Below are 23,811 nucleotides of genomic sequence, written 5' to 3'. Positions count from 1 at the left end.
ATTTTTTTTATATTTTTTATTTTATTTTATTTTATTTTTTAATCATGCCTCAATTAACACAAATTCCTAACTCGACTCTACAACAAATTGGGGTGAAAAAAACATTCCGGACATTTAAGCACTTTTGCCCTAAATAAAATAATAATGTATTTCTCAAATATAATGGACCTTAACACAAATCTGTTGAGTTTTTAATAAGAATGAACCACATAACACTAGTTATTTTATTTGGTTTGGTTATCATTTTTGATGTAAAGCAGATCAAATCGGATAGTTTCCATCCCTAATTGATTCTATCAAAAATTTGGAAAAATAAAAAATCCCAAACTCGGCCAAGAAAAACCATACCTCAAAACTCAACAAATCCTACAAAGTTGCAAATATATCTCAAAACCTTGAATCTCGCCCTTCTCCCAAATCTAATTCTCAACAAGATTAACATGAATTCACCGTTGAATTTGTAATAAGAATGAACCATTTAAAATAAAGAAGTTGCTAATTTTTTAATTAATCAAGCTGCCTAGGTAGGGAACCATTGACAGCAAAAGTCAACCACTCCCAGCATAAACAAAACCGCTCAAAATCTGATTTCTCCAACAAATAGCTTCGAAACGACCGTCATGATCCCATTAGCTTTCCCCAGAATCTATTTTCCATGTCTGGATTTTGTTTCTTTCCTTTCTTTCATTTTTTTTGGTGGTGACAAAAATTTTCTGTTAAAATGAATGAATGAAGAAAAATCAAAGATTACGTCTGCAGAAGGGGGCACATCATATGTGTGCCGCGGCTAGTAGTTATCCGAGTTATATTAGTAAATTAAGCACATCTTAGCATAAAATAATTGGATGTTAACCTCATTTAGTTGTACTTAACATTGATAGGTTTTTTTGGGAGCTTTATTGGCTTTGTTTCTGCCAAAAAACAACTCAGTGCGGCATAGGAGCTTGGCATGGCTCATAGTGGCATAAAAGACACATAATCAGATCACGTTTATCTTTACCTATGGATCGTTTATTACAAAGGATCAAGTAGAATATTGACAAAGGATTTGCCGTCACAAGAGTCAAATCCCATAAAATAAAATAAAAGATAAAAGAAATTTAACCTAGATGGTCTAGTGGTAAAAGGTAAGTATGGACAAGCGATAAATTTGAATGTCTTAGGTTTGAACCCTAGCCTAATGATGGAAAAATATAAAAATTAATAGTGCAACTCTAAAATCTCAATATTTATGCAAGTCTTCACATTAAAGGGAAAATTTGTCTCTCTAAATTAGTAGTTTTTCTACGAAATTACTTGGCTCTTTACATGTAATGAGTCATTCCTTCTTACAGACAAATCACAGTCTAACATGTATACATAAACTTTTTTCTTTTTGTAATGTTAATGAGTTGCTTTTGAATATGTATCACACAGTAATTGGTAGGTATGCAAGGAGCCAAACAGTGTTCGTTTTTCTACATCAAAGATATTTTTATGGTAAAAAAAGTGCACACATCCTAGGGTCACTTCACAATATATTTCGGCGATCGACACTCTCTACATTTTAAGTCATCTTTTGAGAATGTTTAAACCTAAAATTTTCCTGTTGGCCCTACAAAGAAAAATGACGTGGCAATGACCCATTTGAGCCAAGGCTTTGGGCCTAGAGACAAAAGTGTTCAAAGCCCAAAGCAAAATATGAAGTCGGATCTAAAAGCCCACGGCCGTAACACAATAGACTCGGCCTAAGCAACAAGGCTCGACCTAGGTCTCAAAGCATGCTAAAACACTGCAACCCAAAATGCCAAACAAATTGACTAAGGCCCAAAGATCATGGTTCGAAATCACGGCCCAAGCACCAAGGGATGACCTAATTCTCTAGCCCAACCCAAATCATTAAAGCATGATGTAAAGCTTGATCAAAGTCAAGGCTTAGCATTTGTTCCTTGGCCTAGAGCAGTGACGAATACACGACAGGCCAAAGGGGCCGGACGACCCCTTGGAATGCAGGAATCTTGGCTGTGAACTTAATAGGCGACCATTTGGCTAGCCTATGTGTGACCTCTTAGGTGCACACCAAGTGCTTGACGAAAGTCCTTCCCCCTTTGGCCTTTGCTGCGCAACGCCAGGGGGCTAATTTTTTTTTTTTTTTTAAACAGCTCCAAGCCAAACGACGTCTTTTGGTCTAGGGCTCTTAATATATATATATATATATATATATTTATAAAATAGAAAAAAAAAACAAAAAACAAAAAACTTCACACCCCAACCAAATCGTCATTACCAAATCAACTGTCCCTAATCTCCATCAAACCCCAAACCTCAACTACTACCACTTTGCCGGCGTAACGGCACCGACGACATCTTACCAGTAGCAACCTCCTTATATTTAAACCCCAAGTGAGTACAATTTTTAAGTATAATGAAATTGATGTATACATAATATATGTAGATGTGTTTGCTTATATTAATAACGAAGTTATAATGCAACGTTTTGAAAAGATGAAAACTCATCATGGACAGTTGTAGTTTGTATTGTTGGTTTTGCCATGAATTATTAATGGGAGTACGATGTTTATGTTCTTTCTTGTTGAAAAAAATTCAGAATTTTTATTGTGACTCCTTGGTCAGAGAATCCTGGATCCACCACTAGCCTAGAGGATCTCGGCCGAGTTAAAAAGCATGAGCATCGACTAAGGAAAAGATTTTCAAGTGCACCACCTCAAGAAGCGCACCAGAGCGAAAGGAATGATAGGACGTCGAGCTAATTTTTGAAACTTGAGAAGCTCATAGAATGGAACCCTTGGAACTTGGAAAGAAAGATTGATCAGTCTAACATGTATACATAAACTTTTTTCTTTTTGTAATGTTAATGAGTTATTTTGAATATGTATCAGACAGTAATTGGTAGGAATGTAAGAACCAAACAGTGTTTGTTTTTCTACGTCAAAGATATTTTTATGGTAAAAAAAGTGCACACATCCTAGGGTTACCTCACAATATATTTCGGCGATTGACACTCTACATTTTAAGTCATCTTTTGAGAATGTTTAAACCAAAATTTTCCTCTTGGCCCTACAGAGAAAAATGATGTGGCAATGGCCCATTTGAGCCAAGGCTTTGGGCCTAGAGACAAAAGTGTTCAAAGCCCAAAGCAAAATATGAAGTGCCTGTTTAGCATTGCTTATTTGGGGTGATAAGTGATTTTAAAAAAAAATTTGGGAAGCCCAACTCGTTTGGTAAACTGTGAGAAAATCACTTATTGTTAAAAACTGTTGTGAGAGAAAGCTATGAGAAAAAGCAGCTAATGAGGTGCTTTCATTTTCTGATTATCTAGGAATCAGTTTCGAAGAGGCGCTGAGTTTAATGATTATGCGGCAATTATTTTTTGATTATGCAGAAATCAATACCAACAACACTTTTAACAAAAATTGTACTAAATGCCAAACTGCTTTATCTCACAGCTGATTTCTTTTACAGCAAATCTGACAGCGATTGTTTTCACAGCACAACAATGCCAAACTAGCCCGAAGTCGGATCTAAAAGGCCATGGCCATAACGCAATGGACTCGGCCTAAGTAACAAGGCTCGACCAAGGTCTCAAAGCATGCTAGAACACTGTGACCCAAAATGCCAAACAGATTGACTATGCCCCACAAGGCCCAAAGATCATGGTTCGAAATCTCGGCCCAAGCACCAAGGGATGACCTAATTCTCTAGCTCCGCCCAAATCATTAAAGCATGATGTAAAGCTTGATCAAAGTCAAGGCTCAGCATTTGTTCCTCGGCCTAGAGTAGTGGCGAACACACGACAGGCCAGAGGGGCCGGACGACCCCTTGGAATGTTGGAATCTTGGCTGTGAACTGTATAGGTGACCCCTTGGCCAGCCTGTGTGTGACCTCTTGGGTGCACACCAAGTGCTTGACGAAAGTCCTTTCCCTTTTGGCCTTTGCTGCGCAGCGCGTGAAGGCTCATTTTTTGATTTATTTTTTATTTATAAACAGCTCATAGCCAAACGATGTCTTTTGGTCTAGGGCTCTTAATTTTTTTTTTAAAATCACCTGGCCTCAAAACTACGTTGTTTTGGGCCAAGTTTAAGAAGAAAAAAAACACAAAAAAAAAAGGATCAGCACAACACCCTCCCCTTTTTACCCGACTTCACACCCCAACCAAATCCTCATTACCAAATCAACTGTCCCTAATCTCTAACCAACCCCCAACCTCAACTACCATCACTTTGCCGGCGCAACGGCGTCGACCACATCTTGCCAGTAGCAGCCTTCTTACATATAAACTCCAAGTGAGTATAATTTTTATGTATAATGAAATTGATGTATATATAATATATGTATATGTGTTTGCTTATATTGATAACGAAACTATAATGCAACGTTTTGAAAAGATGAAAAGTCATCGTTGACAGTTGTAGTTTGTATTGTTGGTTTTGCCATGTTTTTTCTTGTTGGAAAATATTCAGAAATTTTACACTGTGACTCCTTGGTCAGAGAATCCTGGATCCGCCTCTGGCCTAGAGAATCTCGGCTGAGTAAAAAAGCATGAGCATCGACTAAGGAAAGGATTTTCACGTGCACCACCTTGAGAAGCGCACCAGAGCAAAAGGAATGATGGGACATCGAGCTACTTTTTGAAACTTGAAATGCTCAAAGAATGGAACCCTTGGAACTTGGAAAGAAAGATTGATTAGAAAAGGCACTTGGAACAGTGATCGAGGCATGATGTGACGGTAGGAGGGCGGCACAAGAAAACTTTGGGCAGTGGCCGTATATCTCGACGCCTTTTGAAGGCGGCAATTCGCCTATAAATAGTATAACAGTTTCATTTCTAATATAAAATGACCCAATCTCTCAACAACAAAAAAACGAAGCCGAAATGTTGTTCAATGTTTTTCCTAAACTAGATTTAGATATTTTTGTTTTTGTTTTTCTAGCATTCAACGTAGCATATCACCAAGAACTTTGAAGCTTGTTCAAAGTTCTTGCATACCGTCATTTTAACCATCCATTCAATATATCAACAAACAACTATGTTCTTCAAAGTTTTCATTTGAGCATCATCTAACCCGTTTTTTCTTTCATTGTAGTTTTTGTTTCATTTAGATTCAAAGAGGACTTGAGAGATCACTTGACAGTCGAACACGACCACACTGAGCACGACAGTCTCAAGCACCAAAGCCAATGTAATGCAAGTACCCTTGTTGCCAAGGCTAAGAACCCAACGGCCGAGCAAATGTTCCTAACTCGGCCCAAATCGTTTAACGAAGTCAGACCCAAGGTGAAAATCACTATAACACTTCCTCTACTTTCACGGAATCAACGATTGTAACAGCTAGCACACAGCGCAAAAATACTCACACCAAGGACGACTTTATTCCCAAATCCGCTAAGCCCGTCAAATATTCTATTTAAAGTAGTCCACCTGGTTGACCAAAAAGATTTAGAGTTTAACAAAGAGTTGTCCTTATAATTGGAAGATGTGTGTTTACATATTGTGCAACTTTGGGAAGAATGGGATTATGCAAAACAGAAAGTAATTAAGATATAAATTTTTCCCATTACCCTGCCTAATGTACATGTGTCCCTCTAGGTCATGGAAGGGACATTTCAATTAGCTGCAATTGCCAATGGTGATGCTTAATACGACACCATTCTCTTACAACTAATCCAATGAATCCATGGCTTGGCTTTATGTGTACGGCCAAAGTGATGTCCCATCCCTTTATTCTATATATATATATACCTAAATACACAACCGTAGTTAGTGACCAAGAGTGGCCTTACATTCGGAAGCATGAAAATCCAAATTAAAGTGAGCTGTGAAAAGTTAATTGTATTGGAATCCCATTCTCCACAAACTTTGTTTTGTTGGAACATCAATTTACCATTATTTTAAACATATTTTAATGTGGGATTGATTTAGTTAATCGTGGTGCTAATGAGATAAACATGCCACGTACCCGAGTCGCGACTATAACTTCAATGCCTTTACTTTGTCCATATCGTCATCTTTATCGTTAGTCCCATGCGTGCCCACTTTCTTCCCAAATTCTGCGCCTTGTAAATATAGCCACTCACTCACTCTTCAAGTGAAGTCATTTTTGTCTAATTGGTATATATATAATTTAAGTCAAGAATGTTCTAGCACAACATATAATATATATGTTCTTAAGGCTATCGATTAAGTGGAATCTAATTTTAAAGTATAGTAGAACCTGACGTCATAACATGTAAGTACAGGATTCTTTATCGAAGTTTCAGAGACTAAAATGGATAATATGGAACGGAAATATATATTTATACTAATTGATTAAATACTTTTGGTGATACCCTTTGTGATGTAAGGGATTATTCTAGTTTGAAAAAATAAAAAAGAGAAGAGAGAGTTGTAGGGATTCTTCTACCATTATATGTATAAAGCTATAAAGAATGGTTGCCATTATATAAAATTGGTTTCCCAAAAGAATGGAAGCTCATTTACACCCAACTTAATTGGCTGTTAAATTCAATCCAGCTAGACCCCCCACTCATTTATATGTTCTAAACAATGCTTAATTAATTATTAATTAAACCACTAGGCAGTAATAATAACCTTTTTCTTTTATGGAATTTTCTTGAAGCACTCTGCTGCTCCAACCAAAACAAAAAGAGAGAGAAAGAGAGAGCAGAAACACCAAAAACGTTTGGTCTTGTTGCATGCAAGCGTCTCATGAGTGGCACAAGCTAAGCACAGCCAGAAACAAATGGAAAATTAAAATAAGAAAAAAGACAGAAACAGAATCTGGTCATAGATTTTAGATAATATCCATGCAGAGGTATCCAACGGTGGAGGAATGAAATTCTATGAACCACACCCACCTACTGCGCGGAGACACGCAGCCGTCCCTCACCAAGTTCTTTGGAAGTACACCCAACCCAAAAACCCTCCATATTATACAGTCAAACCATGTACTCAACTCCACCTCAAATAACTTAACCCTAGTTGATCAAACCAGACGCTGATTAATCTCAATAATATATATCTTGATATGTTATGTTGTTAAACTGTTAATATGTCACGTAAGTTCAAATAAGAATATTTAACACCGTCCAAAAATAATCTAAATGATTATATTATGTTTTTTTTAAACTATATCGATTAGCTATTATTTTAGTAGTATTTCTTTCTACTTTGTTGCAGGAATACCCTGCGTTTGAGATTCAACCCTCCCCATATAATAAAAAGGAAAAAAAAAAAAGCATAATCATATAACATTTCCCACACACTCTCACCCTATATATACACAAGTCATAATGCAAATATTAAGACGGCCTCCCACATCTACAATAATTAGACGCAGGCTCCTATGTATTACTAGTTGTGGCCCTAGCTACTACTGTTGCTGTCGTTGTCTTCGTCGTCGACGATCATCAATCGGAGTTCGATTATTTACTATTAATGCGTGAAAATGAGTTGCAATGGATGCCGAGTCCTAAGAAAGGGTTGCAGTGACAATTGCATGCTCAGGCAATGCCTACAATGGATAGAGGACCCCCAAGCTCAAGCCCACGCCACCGTTTTCGTTGCCAAGTTCTTTGGCCGCGCCGGCCTCTTCTCCTTCATCAACGCCGTCTCCGAATCCCAACGACCCGGTAAACAACATTTCTCCCTATCAAAATTAAATTATGTTCATATTACATAAGTTCAGATGATGATGTCCACTACAGACCCAGTAGCCTCTGTAGCGTCGAGGTCTGTCTCTCTGAACGAATACATATGAAAATAAAAAGATTGCTGATGGTGATTAGTTTTTTGTTTATAGCTTTATTTCAGTCGTTGTTTTTTGAGGCGGTGGGGCGGACTATAAATCCGGTGAATGGAGCGACGGGGCTTCTTTTGAGTGGGAAGTGGGAGGTGTGCCAGGCGGCGGTGGAGACGGTGCTACGCGGCAGCACGTTGGAGCCACTTCCCGAGTACACTCGTGACGACCACCAAAATTGCGTTCATGATCATCATATTCGACTACAACGGCAGTCCCCCAAGAAGAAGAGGTCTAGCAATTTGGCTTTCGATGATACTGGTGATCATGACGTGGCGATCTGCCAGCTGCCTGATCTTGATCTTTGCTTGACGGCTGCGGGTGGGTTGACGTCGAGGACCAAGCGCGGAGATTGTAGGGCGGGGACGCCGTCCTCGGCGGAAGAGTCCGAAACGACGACGTTAGGAAGCAGTTCGTCGTCAGCAGATCATTGTTGTGGTAATAATTTGAAGGGAACGACAAAGCTTCTGAGGTTATTCATTTGATCATGCATACGTGGTCAAGAATATATATTTTTGTTTCTTCCTTCTTGTTGTAATTGCCGAGTAAATAATATGAGGGGATTAATATTCGGCTGTTTAAGCATAAAAAAAAAAAAGCATCCTCTTGTAATTTTGCTTCGATTTTTGACCTTTTACCATAAAATTAATTAAAAAAATTAGAAAAAAAATTATAATCTCTTATTAATATATATTCAGAGGCCATGACTGAAGATTCTGATGCATGGATGAAATTTTCAGTCTCAGTTGGCTTAATGAGTTGTCAAGGTTGGATTGGAGGATGAAAATGTGTAGAGGGCACGAGATATTTGGAATATTATTGCTTGGCTTTTGAGTCGTTCCAAGGGTCGCACAACACTTTTAGAACCTGTATAAAAAAGTTGTGAAGAAAAAAAAAAAGGTTCCATACAAATTTTGTCAATATAAATTATTGGTTCAGCCTTTTTTTGTTTATTTTGAGCCCTCAATATACAAATATGTAATATCCTGGACGGGAAATATGTTTATATTTGAAGATATCATATTAATAAATATACACGTATTATAATATGCGTAAATTGATGACACAATAATATTGATTTGCATCGAAAATTTACTGCCGTTTATCAAATATGCAAAATAATTTTTTGAATAAGTGGCTTCGTGGTGGACGGTACACTCACCTCTCATGTGTTAGATGTTTGTGGTTGGTCACCCAAAATCCAACCCATTCTCTCTCCAATTTAGGTCATGCATACTTGGAGAGGGAAAAAATTATTGGAGAGTTGGGTCCATTTTACATACTAATTTTTCTCTTTGCAAACTTTGGAAGTTGACATTGTGTCGCCGCATCACTAACAGATGAGACATCTGAGAGTGGTTTCCAGCTGGAAAGCTTTCGAATCTTTCTCCTTCTAGTATTTCTTCTAAAAATCTATTTTAAATATCAATATTTGTTTGAGATCTTAATTGTTAAACAATATGACAACATGTACAACAGATTAATGACGTCATGGAAGATTCAACCAATTAGAAATTAAAATTAAGCCAGATAACGCAAACATGGGTTAAACCAATCGACCAAAGTAAAGAACCCACCCATTTACACTCAAAATTCGAATTTTTCTTCTATAAAATCGACTCATTTAGAATAAATTATCGCATGTATAAAAAAAATTATGCCACACGATAGCATATATCTCTCAACAGTTTCTTGATTATGAATTGAGAAAAAATGGACATGAAGGATATTTATTTTTTTATTTGTATTAAATAATATTCTAACTACTAATATACAGAAAGGGAGGTCGATCTGCGGTAAAAAAAAAAAGAAAAAAAAGGGCAGATTTACTCGTTTAACCAAATGGGATGGTTGACCCCTGCAGCCCACAATGGTTCAAACGTTATAAAACCGACAGTTTGTCTTTTGTAGGAGAAGGGTTTGAAAGGCAAATGAGTTTTCAGTCCAAAACGGGAAAGAGGCAATTGGGTTTTAGTGGCCCTCTTTTTTTCTCTTTTTTTATTTTTAAATTTTTTTGGGTCGGAATTAAATTATGGTGGCCCTTACATCCTCATATGCTGGAACTTTCACATGGGCTGTCGCTTGACCCAACTAGTCAAACTAGGTCAATTCTTCTTCCCAGTTGACTCCAATTCTATGTTTTCCCTTAGGAGCCATGTGAACACAAACCTTAACGTGGGGGATGATTGTGAACCGTTGGATATGATGACTTCAGTCAATCAACAGTCAAAGTCTGATGCTAACATTATCTTTTCTCTGAACCATTTTCACCCCTCCATCAATGAAGGCAAATGCATGTGCCAAGTGGGTTCGTGGATTTTCATCCTTACAAGAATTTGAAGAAACTAGAGGGCAAGAGACTTCTGATTCTCTGAAGTCTGAACAAAAACAGAACAGAAAAGAAGAGGTTGCCAACTTTCATGCACTGAAGTGCACAATGCGGGGGAAGTATCCAAGGATGCATTATTTTATCCCTCTTGTTTTTATAATTCATATGAGCTGTAGAAAAACATAGCACAAAAGTTTACAAACGTGATGAGATTCAGAGGCAAAGCCTAAACCCTTTTCGTTAAACAGCTTTAGATCTTGTACGTAGCCAATTTCCTGGGTTATACTACAAGAGAAAAACCAACAATCTGTTTGAGACCCTATACAGAAAGTAATAACGATGGCATTGTTGAAATCACGAACAATTGAGCAGAAGAAAAGGCATGACAAGATGATTGAATTAAGAGATTTACCACAAACTACTTGATTAACAGTGTGATCAGGAGAAATTACATATATATACATATACATTTCCTTTTTGCCCAAAGGAAAGAAAAGAGTGCTTGTATACAGCTAATTTTAGTGAGAGGGGAAAAGCCATTTTCTGTATTCTTCAGATACAAAAGATACATTGAGATGCATGACACAGAAGACTACAACCAGGTTCCAAAAATTGCCACATCAGAAGCCAAAACTAGCTACTTGATCCATTCTTATTACCTCTGCTGCCTCCACCCGGTGGAAAAAGAAAGGCTCCATGTAATATGTTAGCATTAGGAGTGAGTAGTCAAATAAGATCAGTTCTACACACGTGTTGTCAGGCTGCGGGTAGTTGGTACACGTCGTAATTGTATTATATGTGTTCTCAAGCTACAGTCCTTGACCTGTTACAATGAATAAGAAAGCAATTGAAAAACTGGGGGAAAAAAGTGAAACTTTGAAAGGAAAAAAAAATTGAAATAGACTACCAGACTTACCTGCATGGCTGATAATGTAGACAAAAAATCTTTGCATTGTTCAAGCACAAACCGTTCCGTTGCGGTAACCCTCATAAGTTCAGACACCAAGGAATTCATTTCCTCCACCTGTAATGGCAAGTGTTTAAGAAACTTCCTTAAAACAGTTTCAAATTGTTGCATAGTTTCAAGCTATTCATAACGAGGCTCTACAGTTCACATCTAGCAGGCATGAATAGATAACATGCATGAAGTCTAGGAGACATCAAAATTGCTAGACTACGGAGGCACTTCTAAATATACTCTGCAAAAAAGGTTAAGGGTCTTTCTGGAAACAAAATCCATATGCTGTAAAAATAAAAGAGTAATCAGGTAGGGGTGCAGATGTCAACAACTACTAAACAATCAGGGCAGGTAAGCGACTGTTGTTTTACTTCTAGGACTTAAACAATAACATCAATCACCTAGGGGTACTGGAAAGTACAACATTTTTAACGAAGGATACCTCAAAAAATTGTTTCACCTAAATGTAAAACAATGGTTCTACCCAACTACAACATCTATGCCAGCTCCTCGGCTAATGTTCAGGTACAGTGGCTTCATCTCTCACTTTTGTTCATTTTTATATTTACAACTTATAACATAGGGGAAATGCAATTGACGTATATTTCTGTGAAATGTTTGGAAGAATAATGAAACTAACCAAGAAGAATAGAAACGTGATTCAAGAGAAGAAAAAAAAGAAGAAAAAATTACCTTCAATGAAAGAGAGCAAATTGAGGACGCCATTGCTTGCATCACATCAGCTGCAGAACCCACAGCATCTTTCAGCTTTTGAAAGTCAACCTAATATAAAATAAGCATAGTCAGTCTTTTGAACAGTGATGGATCCTTGGTTCAGGCCTTCGATACGTCCTTGATTAAGTTAAGGGTAAGAAGAAGCCACATACAATTGCTTTTCCAACAACTGGAAGACGGAGAGTACTGGCCTGCAATGCTTCAGTTGCTCCTAGCAAAGAACTAGTGTGATCTCGGTCCAGAATAGCCCATTCTTCCAAATAAGTGATCTACAAACACCAAAACAACAAACTTCTTATTAAACAGCTACTTGATGTAGTAGTACAATACAAAGGAACTTGGGGTGGACGGAGGATTCTTCTCAAGATTATTCCTTCTATTGAATGCAAAAGGCCAAAATACAGAAAATAGAAAGCATTTGAACTTGTACTAGTATGGCAATCTACGTCACTAAGAATTCATTGGTGGTAGGTAGTATTATCAACACTAACGTCTTGATAGTGCTATTTAGAGAGAACGTTGCTCAAAATTGCACACAGCGAAAGAGCAAGCCTGTAATCCCACAGGGACAGAGGTAACAACAGCAATGGTATCAGTTTTTGTTCGAACGTATATAGTTAAAAGTTAATAAGGAAGTCAACCAAGTGGAAAGAAGAGTGATAGAGAAAAAAAAAACAAAAAAGGGGTCTAGGGGAGCAGTGGGTATTAAAAATGTGACTAATTTCATTTCTGTCATAATTAAAGCCCTAAACTTTTACCTAGCAAGTCACACGCTTGGTCATAACTGTAGACTGAAGGTCAGCACAAAACTCAAGTACATCTCCTGAACATGAATCTTTTAATGAAGTATCACAAAAAATTCCCACCACCTACTCTTATTTCGTATTATAGCACTTTCAGATTCCAGCCAATGATATATAAATATGGAGCAGAAAGTAAATGCCATGAAGATACTGAATCTCTGAATCTTACTTGTCCTTTGAGGATAGAAGTTAACTTTAATTTCTGCCTCAGCAAAAGTAACTTGATCTTTTTAAGCGTGACGGAATGCCGTAGCTCTGAGATTGATACCCATGCATTCCATAGATTTTTCTGGCACCCAAGAAAATACAAATTTAGACAAAAGAAACTGTACACAAACTGAAACCATCCTGACCATTTCATCACATCATATGCAGCAGAGATGCCAGTACGAAGAAACTTTTTCTGAACCCTAGTGATAAACACATATGAACTGTCAACAAAATCAGAACCAGATACAATGTATCACGTCACTTCTATACATAGTTGAACAAATGGAAATCACTCTATGGATGTGAAAAAGCTCAAACAAACTGATTTAAAGTACTCACTTGTGGCTGAAATGACAAGCATGAATTCAACCACTAGAAATAAAGCTATGTTTTATAAAATCATAAGGGTTCAGCCAAAATCAAACATGTTGAAAAGTTTAAACAAAATCAGACAAGTTCAAACATATAGAAAAAAGAAAAAAGAGCAAATATACCAAAGAGACAGATGCACTAGCAAATTCCAAATTCACTATGGGTCTTGTTTGAAGATATCAAATAAAGACACCAATTAAGCGACAAAACATGACAACATGCAATCTATATTCATGGAGTCTATTAAACTGAAAGAGAAATCAAGTCCTGCTTAAAGATAACTCCCGACAAGCCATGATTGTTCATTGCATACTAGGCGAAAGCCATCTACTCCATTCTAGAGCAATCGGTCAACTCAATAATCACTCTAAAGACTTCACAAATCACCTTTTCATTCTACTACTTTCCAAATCTATCCACTCCAGAAGTTTCCAATAACAACCACACACCTTTTTTTTTTTTTACAGCTAAAAACTAATGACAGTGGCACACCGCATTTAAGACTTGAGCTTCATCCCTTTATTACCCGGATGTTATTGGTATCAAATATTATGCAGCCTTCTGTATTTCCATACTTGGTTAAAACCAAAAGTTCCCTAAATAACCTCTCATACTTCTGATTAGAGCTCAGAAATGGATTATATAATGTTAAATTCATAAGGAAAAAGGAAAATGCAGTACTTCTTAAGGAAAAAAAAAAAGTTGCCATAAAAGAAATAAGGTGACAAGGAGAAGTTCCCGTTCTTGTTGTAATTACTTGGGGAAAGAAACTCTAATTGGATGGAGATAAAGTATATGGAAAGCAATGAACATACACACATGAACCATGCTAATTATGAAGATGTGTACAGTATAATGAGTACAAAACAAACTGAAGAGTACATCAACCATGGCAAACAATATCTATGAGTCTATGACCATACAAGCACCAAACAAATTCCTGAAGAAACACAATTAGAAGATATATAGCATTGCAATTTATAGCACCACAAGCATACCTCTGCATTCAGTCTATGCACCATGAAGGTAGCATCTGCTCTTGCATTTACAAACCGCCATTGCAGATAACGGTTATACAGAAGCCTGAGCATGTGTGCATCAACAATCCTATCTTCCCCCATCTTCCCTCTCCGAGTATCAACAGAAAAACTGAGAATTGAAGGTGCAGGACCAGAATAACTACTATTCAAGGAACCATTAACACTACTTCTCACCCGAGAAGGACTATACCCCCTTGATGGTGACATTGATGAAGAAGTCCAAAGCTTTCCCGGAGAAGCAGGCCTAGTTGGTCCCCTAGTCGGGGAAGCCATCGTTCGAGGAGATGATGATAATGGGATATCACCATTAAACTTTTTCGATTGAGATTGAATGAATTTCGACCCTGCTCTAGACACAGGGCTTGTTGATAAAGGCGAACCGGGATCCTGCAACCGCCTCAACCGGCTATTAGTCTCCTGCCAAAACCTTGCAGACACAACAATGCCACGAGGGGCAGTTCGACTCTTCGCAACACCACCAGCATCATGTACACCTGAAGTGCTACCAGAGGAAACACTGTCTGTATCAGAAGCAGTGAGATCAGAAGGCACAGAAGAATCATTGGCTGAATTGGCATCTGGGTTTTGCTCAGCAGCCTTTAAAGGCTCAGCATTGCCCAAATCTAAGCTCAATCTGCGATCAAAGGAAGCTCTTCTGCTATCATCAATCATAGATTGCTGCAATGCTCTAGCCGCAACCCCAGATCCAATCCCATTGAGCTTCCTAGTCTCCGAACTACAGTCCAGGCTCCTGGACAACGAGTTATTAGAACCCGAACTCAATTGTCTGGTCCTGGCCGGCCACCGATACTGATCAGAAGGCTTAGAATTCTCAGCCTGATCTCCTCTTACAGGGGTCGACCGGCGTCTCTCAGGCGTAGCCTTCCTCGCAACAGCCCCACTAGGCGAGGCAGCTGCTTTAGTCTTACTAATCGGAAGCGAAAAGGCCTCACCTTGAAAAGAAACTGATAAGCTCCGAGTGGAAGTGACCAAAAGCCGAGTGGCAGCAGAGACTTCGGCGCCTGCATTGCTTAGCCGAGCCTCAGGGAGACCCGTGGAGGTCCGAGGCGTAATGGGTCGCCTCCGGTCCACCGATTGAGCCCGTTTCGGACCCAAAGAGGGCACTGGGGTCGAGTTTGAAGAGGAGTTTATGGACCTTGAGAGCAATGGAGATGGGCATCTTCTAGAAGACGCAGAGGACGAGACAGTAGAAGTGGATGTTGAGGTGGAAGAAGAAGAAGGAGAAGGAGACATGTACTTAGACGAGACTTGTCTGCCTCTGGGTCTTCTTTGCACAAAGCCATTGTCTTTCTCTGAGGGCAAAAGGGGAGGCCTTGATGGGTTTTGGAGATGGGTGCGTGAGCGTGGGTCTGCGGAGGTTTTGGGGTTTGGAGGGTCGTTTGAAGCTGCTTCAGAAATGGCAGCCACCATCATAGGACTGTTGAAAATCCTAAGTCCTCCTCCTCACATTGCCCTCTTAAAGATTGAATTTTTGTGCCACTCGCAAACCCATCACGCGCCCAAAAATTAGCAATGCAGATTTAAGAAATTGCAGGAGAAGGGGAATTTCTGAGATAGGTTTGCGGGAGATTCAGCATTTTTGGAGCTGAGAGAGAAAGCCGTGAGCTTTGCTGTCTCTGTGTTTGTGGGTTTTGAGAGAGAGAAAGAGAGCGAAGTAGAAGTCGGTAAGAGAGAGAGGGGAGATTTGCAAGTGTATGAGAGAGAGAGTCTGGGAGCGTCTCTGGCCAAAAGAAAATGCTATGAGAGTTTTTGCAGGTTTGGGATTTTTTTTTTTCTCTGAGAAACTTTGGAGGGACGTTAACGTTATGTTATGTTGATTTAATTGCATTTTAAGTCTTAAAACTTTTTAATTAATTTATTAATACATTTTCTCCACATGTGACTTTCTCCCATATAATAATTTCCGGATATTGAATTATATAATTTTATTCACAAAACAGAGAAAAAGAACAAAGAAACCAAGGGACTTCTTGCTGATGTAGTATCAGAATATCATGACATGCACTAAAATTGAAAAAAAAAAAAATTACATGTATATATTATTCAGTTTTAAACATGCATTATAAATTTTCGTCCAAGAAAAAAACATGCATTATAAATTATCGCCAAATAATTTAACATATTACATTATTATGACGACGTGATATGAAAATCTCCGTATAGATTATCTCTCGACGAGAAATGCTTGAGTTGTTATTTCAAGGAGGTTTTGAATTCAAACAAAAATGGTGGTACAAAGTACAAGTATATGCCAAAATTGTGGTATGTGTTCACCTCATCTTATTCTCACACATATACATGAGACATGGGTTAAAAAAAATTCCAATCTTGCTCTCTGTCTCTGGTATGTACTATTTTGCTGTACAGAACAATTAGTGTACACTGTCCATAGATAGCATTTGTGGAGTGGAAGTTGTCATAATTGCCAAATTAATAACAAAATAATGAGAGGCACAATATGAAATAAAAATAATAATAAAAAAGGAGAGAGATGCAGTTATAAAACTAATCTATAATGGCAATACAAGCTGCATAATTTTCTTTTTTCTTCATGAGGGAAAGATATGAGTGAGCTAACCTCCATGAAAACAGCATTCAAGCAAAAAAGTGGTTGATGACATAAATTAATGATGCCATAAGCTTACACAAGATTAAAGGATGGACTCAATTGCATTGTGTCATTTTTGCAAGCTAAGCTATATAACCTTTTTTAGCATTAGTTTGTATAAAGAGATACCACATCTTAATCACCATCTCTCAATTTTTAGTTATGCCTTTGCTTTCAACATATTTCCTATTTCTTTTAAATCCCCGGAACTTTTTTCTTTGTTGTGGCTCTTGCCAACCCGATTCACTAGCTCCGCAATTATTTATATTAAAGAAACACTTTATTCAATAAATTTCAACAGTATCATTCAAAGACATCAACATTAAATCAGCTCCACAATAAATCTCAATCTTCTAGCATCTGCTCAAATGGTCCAAAGGAAAATTGGTTAAAAATTTGTTGGCAAATTGTCCCAACTACCTAATTTCCCAATTCCTTCAAAAAAAACAAGAAGAAAAATGTGATTAGTGCCATCAACTTTCCTTATATGTTCAGCAATTTTTTATATTTCCATCCAAAATTATAGTTCATTTCTCTCTCTAACGTTTTCATTCTGGTTATGAAATCTAACTTAGTTTGACTGTATATATATGGATATTTTCTAATACATTTCTGGTTCATATTATATCAGAAAATGCAGGACATATGCATTGTTTATTCTTTGATTCCATGAACTTAATCTACTAAAAACAAGATAATCCCATCCGTGATCCGACCAAATACAAATCTTACTGATCAAATTCAGTACAATTATTATAAAGAAAAAAAAAAGAAATTATTTTTTGGAAGAGGCTAGGAAATGAATCCTGCACTGCACCAGCTGGAAAGGCAACCAAAAAGTACACAATGAACCTCATTAACCCACCTGCCTAATTGCTTTTATTATGATAGTCTAATCTACCTATAAAGCCCTAACCCATGTGGTGTTTGTGGAGAAAGTACAACCAAAGTATGGCAATTGAAGACAGATTACATAATATCTTTCTCCAGCCAACTTGTAAATACAAAAGCATCAACTTTTTTAACAGTAAACATGAAACTTCCTCACTGTCTGCCCCACATCAGGTAAGATCTAATCACACTAACCACTCAAGGCCTTATTGGTGTCCGTACATCACTGATTAGAGCTTCAATTATTATCTTGTTGACTTCAAAATAGATACTAATCTGCAGGAGTTTGGTAATTTTAGCAGTGAACCACATAACACGGCGGTTAATTTCCGAGGTGCTTGGAGTGGTAATGTACTAGTCCGGAGACTCAAGCTACTACTCCGAGATAGAGCAATGTACTAGTCAAACGATGTAACAGTGCAGTGCTGCACTTAGTGTCAATGATCATTTAGCCTAGTTACAATTAGCCTTTATTTTGTTGAAGAATGTTCTGAGTTCAAATCTCGTAGACATTAGTTGTTTAATAATAATAAAAAAGAAAAAACCATTGAAAACAGTGAAAGTTCAGGGAGAATCTGATCCATCAACGATAAAATTACTAGCAGACAATTACAAACCTGTTAAGAACCCCAAATCCCAACTGAGTCTCTCTATAGAATATTGATTCACCAATTTTGGAATAGCATCATTTCAGCTATGGCTACTAAGCCTACAATATCCTGAAATGATGATAGCTTTGGATTTGTTTTGCAGCCATGTGACTTAAGGTACACTCCAATTGGATAATTAGTCTAAAAGTAACACACACCCACTAGGTGATGTTTGTTTAATTGGGTATTAGTTAGTTTGTTTTGAAAGTGATTATAAACTACAGGAGAATGATTTTGTCTGCACCCCATAGCTTTCCAACATTGCTTCTCCTCTCCACTTCAACCCAACAGAGAAAATGAAAGTGACCATTTCCTTTCCAAAAAAAAAAAAAAGAAGAAGTGATTATTTTGCATATAGAGTCTAACGTGTGTGTATTATATGTGATTAATTAGGTTAGATTTATACTTTCTGCATTAATTTTCTTAGAATCTAAAAGGATCATCATAAAATCATAATTCACAAACCCCTTCATGATGGTTGGCAATAATCCAGAGTCACAATGATTCATTGTTTTACATTAAAATCTTCACACTTGGTGAAAATTTCTCCATGAGTTTTGCATGCCAGTCATGTGAGAAGCTTTCAATTGTGCAATTTGATGGTTGTGGGAGAGGAGAAAATTTAATGAGTTCCAGAAGTTTTGTACCTGAATGATAGAGGGAAGTGATTGATGTTAGAAAAGACATCTGAAAAGGAGGATTTTTAAAACTAACTTGGAGATGAAGAAATTTTAGTCAAGTAGTTTGGTGAAGTATATTATTGCTATTGCATGCCCATTTGTGCTTTTATTTTCATTTGGGTGATCTTTGTAAGAACCCAAAACAAAATATCTAAAAAAAAGAAGAAAATATCTAAAAAGTAAGGAAAATATCTTCTTGCAAAAAGACAATTTTGCCCTCGCATTATTTAATGGGGGAAAATTTGACTTTTTGATCGAGAAAGAATTTGGGAATTTCGCTTACGCCATTGCGTAGAGCGCGGCGAAAGGAGTTTGTAGACACGGAGTAGGCCCGAATCGGAGCCGTAACGAAGAAGTTATGGTCTAAAAACCGCGAAGGGCAAAATGGTAATTTGGCCAAAAAGTCAGATTTTATACCCCTCTCTCTCTTCTCCCCGTCACTTTCTCTCTCCTCCCTCTCTCTCCTTCGCGCGATTTGGGTCGTGCGACCCTTCGCCTTCCAAGGGACGGTCCCGCCACCACAGGCCGAGCCGATCTCCGCCGTGGGTACCTACGGGTCCGCCTCCGTGTCGCCGTCACAACCTGACCGACCTCAACCCCGGGGCCGCCTTGAGCTGGCCGGAAAACCATGTTTTCCGGCGGAGGTTCCTTCGAGGCCACCCGAACTTCCAGCTCGAAGTTCTCCTTCGTTTCTCCACCAAATCGATCGAGTAAGGTATGGTTTTTCATCTATTTTTCGTGTTCTAGCTGATGGGTATATGGGCTTCGATCGATTGTAGCGTTAAGGGGTTCGATTTTCGACTTGAAGTTTGGCCGAAACTTCGGCCCTTCGAAACTACTATTTCTGGTCACTTTTTGGGGGTGGTCCAAGAACAAAAGTGACTCCAAATAGGGTGTTTTACCTAGGGTAGGAGTTTGGAGTCTTGGTTCCGAGATTTTTCGGCCACCCGAAATCGCTTTGGACACCCAAAGCTGCCCGCGCGAGCTGGATCGCGTGGGCGACGGTAGTGATAAAATTCTGTGCAGTTTTGTGACCCTCGTGTCGTCACGAGCGCGTAGGATTTCACGGATCACAATTCGGAGTCCGTTTGGGCCCCGAACGGATTTTCCATATCGCGCGACCAGTGGGTGCAGTGTCGTTTAATCGTTGGATCGCGCTGAATTTTGGATATGTCGGTCTCTGTGATTTCAGGATCACGCAGAATTCGACGGATTGCGAATCGGAGTCCCGGATACTCCGAAATCGCGAACCCTGGGGCTAGGGTTAGGGTTTTAAGCGATAACGCGATTTTGGCCAATCCGACCTTCCGATTCGGACCAAATTCGCAGAACAGGGTTCCTGCTATATGAGAAACCTCCAGGGATGATCAGATTGGCCATCGGACACCGTGGACCCCACGGGTCCCAGGTCGGCCAATCTGACGGCTTATCGCTTAAGCTGAACGTCGAACCTCCCAAAACTGTTCCAAGCGTTGAAAAAGGCTAATGTGGGCATAGTATTTTGTGAAAAGCACGTTGAAATTCGTTTTATTCAGCCGTTTATTAAGTTAATCTTTCGGGGTAACCAGGCACCAGGAGCTCGACAGAATTGAAAAAGGGACCTTCCAGGGGTTGAAGTAGCTCGGACCATCTGTGAGTGGACTTTCTTTCATAATGATTTATATAAATGATTTATGTGCTTTTATATAAATAAGTTTTATAAATGAGTTATATTGATTTTATATAAATAAGTTTTTAGAAATGAATTTATTTGAATAAGTTTCTTTATTTGGTCTTTGAGTAAGTTTTATTACGATTCTGAACATGATCAGTACAGTAACAGTTCTATAAATCTGTGCTGCTTATTTATAAGTTATAGAAACAGAGTTTGAGGTTGAAATTAGATGAGACAGCAGCACAACCTGAGATTTCAGTTTTAATCGGATTTTCTAAAAGGAATCTATTTTTAAACCCACCTCGTACCCATTTTCTTTATGGTGATTACCCAGAGTCGGACCGATGTCTACGGACATCCAGTCTGATTATAGTTCAGTCAGTGCACTTGACTTTGCCTCACGAGTTTCGGGGACGCTCGGACCGTGAGTGCCAGGATTTGCGGCTCGGCAGACTTGGTGTCCCGAGACCTGCCAGGATTGCGGCTCGGCTGACTCTGTGTCCCGAGACCTGCCAGGATTGCGGATCAGGCTGACTACGGTCCCCTGCATCCTGCCAGAGCGACTCGAGTTGACTTGGTGTCATCGAGGAATCTGCCGGCTGGACAGATTGATCATAGTCCCCTGATTTCGCCAGTTTGCGGCTCGGGTAGCCTGTGTGACGCCCGAGACCTGCCAGGGAATTGACGGTTATGACAGGGGTACAAATAGGTGGTATTTTCAAAGGATTTTGGTTTTACCGTATTTAATTATGACCTTCAGTTATTTTACATCAGCTTCTCCGCTTTTTCAGGCATTAATACATTTATACAGTTTGTTCAGTTATACAAGGTTTGAGTACAGTGCTCATATACAAATTTGATTTCAGTGTTTTATACAACCTTGATTTCAGTGCTTTTGAATAAAATTTATCGAGTTTGATTATGATTTATATGGAATGCTTTGATGTTTAGTAAGCTTTAAATGGAAGGTGCGTATTCCGTTTATTTAACAATTTCTATAGAGAGGGTTATTTTGATTATTAAACTGTTCTCAAGAATTCTTATATTGGTCCACTCACATCTTCAAACTGTTTTCACCCCCAGACTGTAGACGTACGCGGGATCCACCACCGGGCCACTCATAACCTCCGAGCTTCAAGTCAGGTAGAGTTTATAGAAAATCCCTGAAACCTTGAAATTTAGAAAATGCTCTGATATCTCGTTGAAACTGAAAAACTGGAGTTGGGATTTTGTTATTTGAATTATTCTGGCAGTTGGTGTGGATTAGTTGAATGATTAACAGGTGAAAAGTTTTGGGAATGGTCAAAATACAGGGGAGACTCTGCCGAATTTTAGGCAGAAGTCTAAGGAAATTTTAAAGAAGAGTTGAAGCAAGAAGGGTAAAAAGGTCCTTTGTGCCCGACATTCGCCAGGTGTCGGACACGCACGGGACTTGGCTCGAATTCCAAAGTGAAAATTGGGTCGGGTCCTGTCAATCTTCACTATCATTGATGCTGTAGTCACCTCAGTATAATTTGTTAGTTGCACCATAATATGTTACTGATGCCTGCTGGTACTCTCAGCTAGCACTTCAAGAGTTGAGATGAAATTTGATGGTAAACAAGGAGTAGAAAAAAGTGTTATAAAGTGGAAAGTAGTGGTAGATCATTTACTCATACATACATAATTTATAAAGATAGTTTAGTTCTTGCACTCTTTTTTTTCAAGAGTAATTTTTGGGTGAGACTACTGTCGTCACATGGTATAACTAATTCATTCATGTTTTAACAGGGGCATATCTTATCTTGTAAGATAAACCCATCTTCTACCCATATAATAATGTGCTGATAAGTAATACCACGCTATGATATTCCAGTTACTGTTGAATAAGAAGAAAAAAACAAGAAATTGTTCTCAAGAATGAACTAGAAGCTCCACTGATTAGCAAAATACAGAAAGAAAAAAAAAAAAGCATTGTGGTTTGGCTTAGAAAGGTAATATAAGTTTGTTCATTTTTGTCCTGGAGACAAGAAAACGCAAGCACTGAACTTGCACAGGGATTGTAGAGTCGGTGGCATCAGAGATACTAAAGTTTTGTGATGTAACCAAAATGGGTGACCACCATGATTTTCCAAGACCTACTCAACATGAACTAACTTGATAAATTATTGGTAACTTGGAGGTATTGGCTTGAATGTATGGCATAGGACTGCCATGTTCGATTGGTTCTATTATTGATGCAATGCTGCCCCACTTCAAAAGTCCACAGATTTTTGAAACTGCCAAGCATCATCAGGAACACTGAGAGGAGGAGAAGGGGAAGTTGTGAACCATCTAAATTTCAAATATCAAATGAACTGTTCTTTGAAAACGACTCTGACAGTCTAGAGCTTATAACTGAAGTGGTTAAACATTTATCACCGTACCCGAAAACTTGTGGTCTAATTTCTCCTTCTCTAGTATCACTTGTATCAAGAAAGCGCCCTAACTATATGCAGTTGGATTTTAACATACCATGAGAATTTCTAATCAAATTTGCATAACATGAAATCTGAACTTCTAAAATATACAACATGATCGCTGTGCTTACGATTTGATTCTTAAAAGTACACGCCAACCAAGCTTCTTTATCTTTTAACTTGGTTCAATTAATCTCCACTTCAACAAAGAAGGCGTTTTTTGCCGAATTCGAGCAGGCATAATTCCATAGCAATAGTTTCACTGGCACCGGTCTTCCACATTGTTCTACAAACGTTTTGACAGTACTGATAAACTAATTAATTTTGGCAGAGGCAACCGGACAAGCGACTAAATGGAACAAGAAACAGACATCAACTTAAGATTATGATCTGGTTCGACAACTCGGGTGTGCACCATAACTACAACCTAATGCACATAGCAAGACAATGGCACAGAGCAATCAAAGAAACCCTAAACGATAAAATCAGAAGAACAATGTGGAAGATCAGTGCCATTTACTTTCAAAGTTCACTTTTTTTTGTTCGATATTAGATAGTGTTGAACAAAAGTTTTTTGATATCACGGAATACCGAGCAAGCAAGAATGAGCTAAATTCCATAGGATA

At 38.3% G+C, this 23,811-nt stretch overlaps 2 protein-coding genes across 2 annotated transcripts; one reads left to right on the top strand and one right to left on the bottom strand.

Moving 5' to 3' along the window:
* Window positions 1-7,445: 7,445 nt before the first annotated feature.
* LOC117612291 (LOB domain-containing protein 38-like) lies at window positions 7,446-8,281 on the top strand. The gene is made up of 2 exons (XM_034341077.1): window positions 7,446-7,629; window positions 7,800-8,281. Exons 1-2 carry the CDS (start codon window positions 7,446-7,448, stop codon window positions 8,279-8,281), a joined length of 666 nt encoding a protein of 221 aa, XP_034196968.1.
* A 2,220-nt stretch (window positions 8,282-10,501) lies between these two features.
* LOC117638876 (QWRF motif-containing protein 2) lies at window positions 10,502-16,037 on the bottom strand. The gene is made up of 6 exons (XM_034374034.1): window positions 14,202-16,037; window positions 12,791-12,910; window positions 11,971-12,087; window positions 11,777-11,866; window positions 11,042-11,149; window positions 10,502-10,948 (listed from the first exon to the last, which is right to left on the bottom strand). Exons 1-6 carry the CDS (start codon window positions 15,675-15,677, stop codon window positions 10,868-10,870), a joined length of 1,992 nt encoding a protein of 663 aa, XP_034229925.1. The 5' UTR covers window positions 15,678-16,037; the 3' UTR covers window positions 10,502-10,867.
* Window positions 16,038-23,811: the final 7,774 nt, after the last annotated feature.

The sequence above is a fragment of the Prunus dulcis genome, chromosome 8 (assembly GCF_902201215.1).
Source record: "Prunus dulcis chromosome 8, ALMONDv2, whole genome shotgun sequence".
Lineage (NCBI taxonomy): Eukaryota > Viridiplantae > Streptophyta > Magnoliopsida > Rosales > Rosaceae > Prunus > Prunus dulcis.
This window is presented reverse-complemented; position numbering and strand designations above follow the sequence as displayed.

Coding starts and splice junctions, on each gene's coding strand:
- LOC117612291 (XM_034341077.1), top strand. CDS start 7,446: ATGAGTTGCAATGGATGCCGAGTCCTAAGAAAGGGTTGCAGTGACAAT. Junction 7,630..7,799: donor CTCCGAATCCCAACGACCCG/GTAAACAACATT, acceptor TTTTGTTTATAG/CTTTATTTCAGTCGTTGTTT.
- LOC117638876 (XM_034374034.1), bottom strand. CDS start 15,677: ATGATGGTGGCTGCCATTTCTGAAGCAGCTTCAAACGACCCTCCAAAC. Junction 12,088..12,790: donor CTTCTATCCTCAAAGGACAA/GTAAGATTCAGA, acceptor TGGTGTTTGTAG/ATCACTTATTTGGAAGAATG. Junction 10,949..11,041: donor CTACATTATCAGCCATGCAG/GTAAGTCTGGTA, acceptor TCATTGTAACAG/GTCAAGGACTGTAGCTTGAG.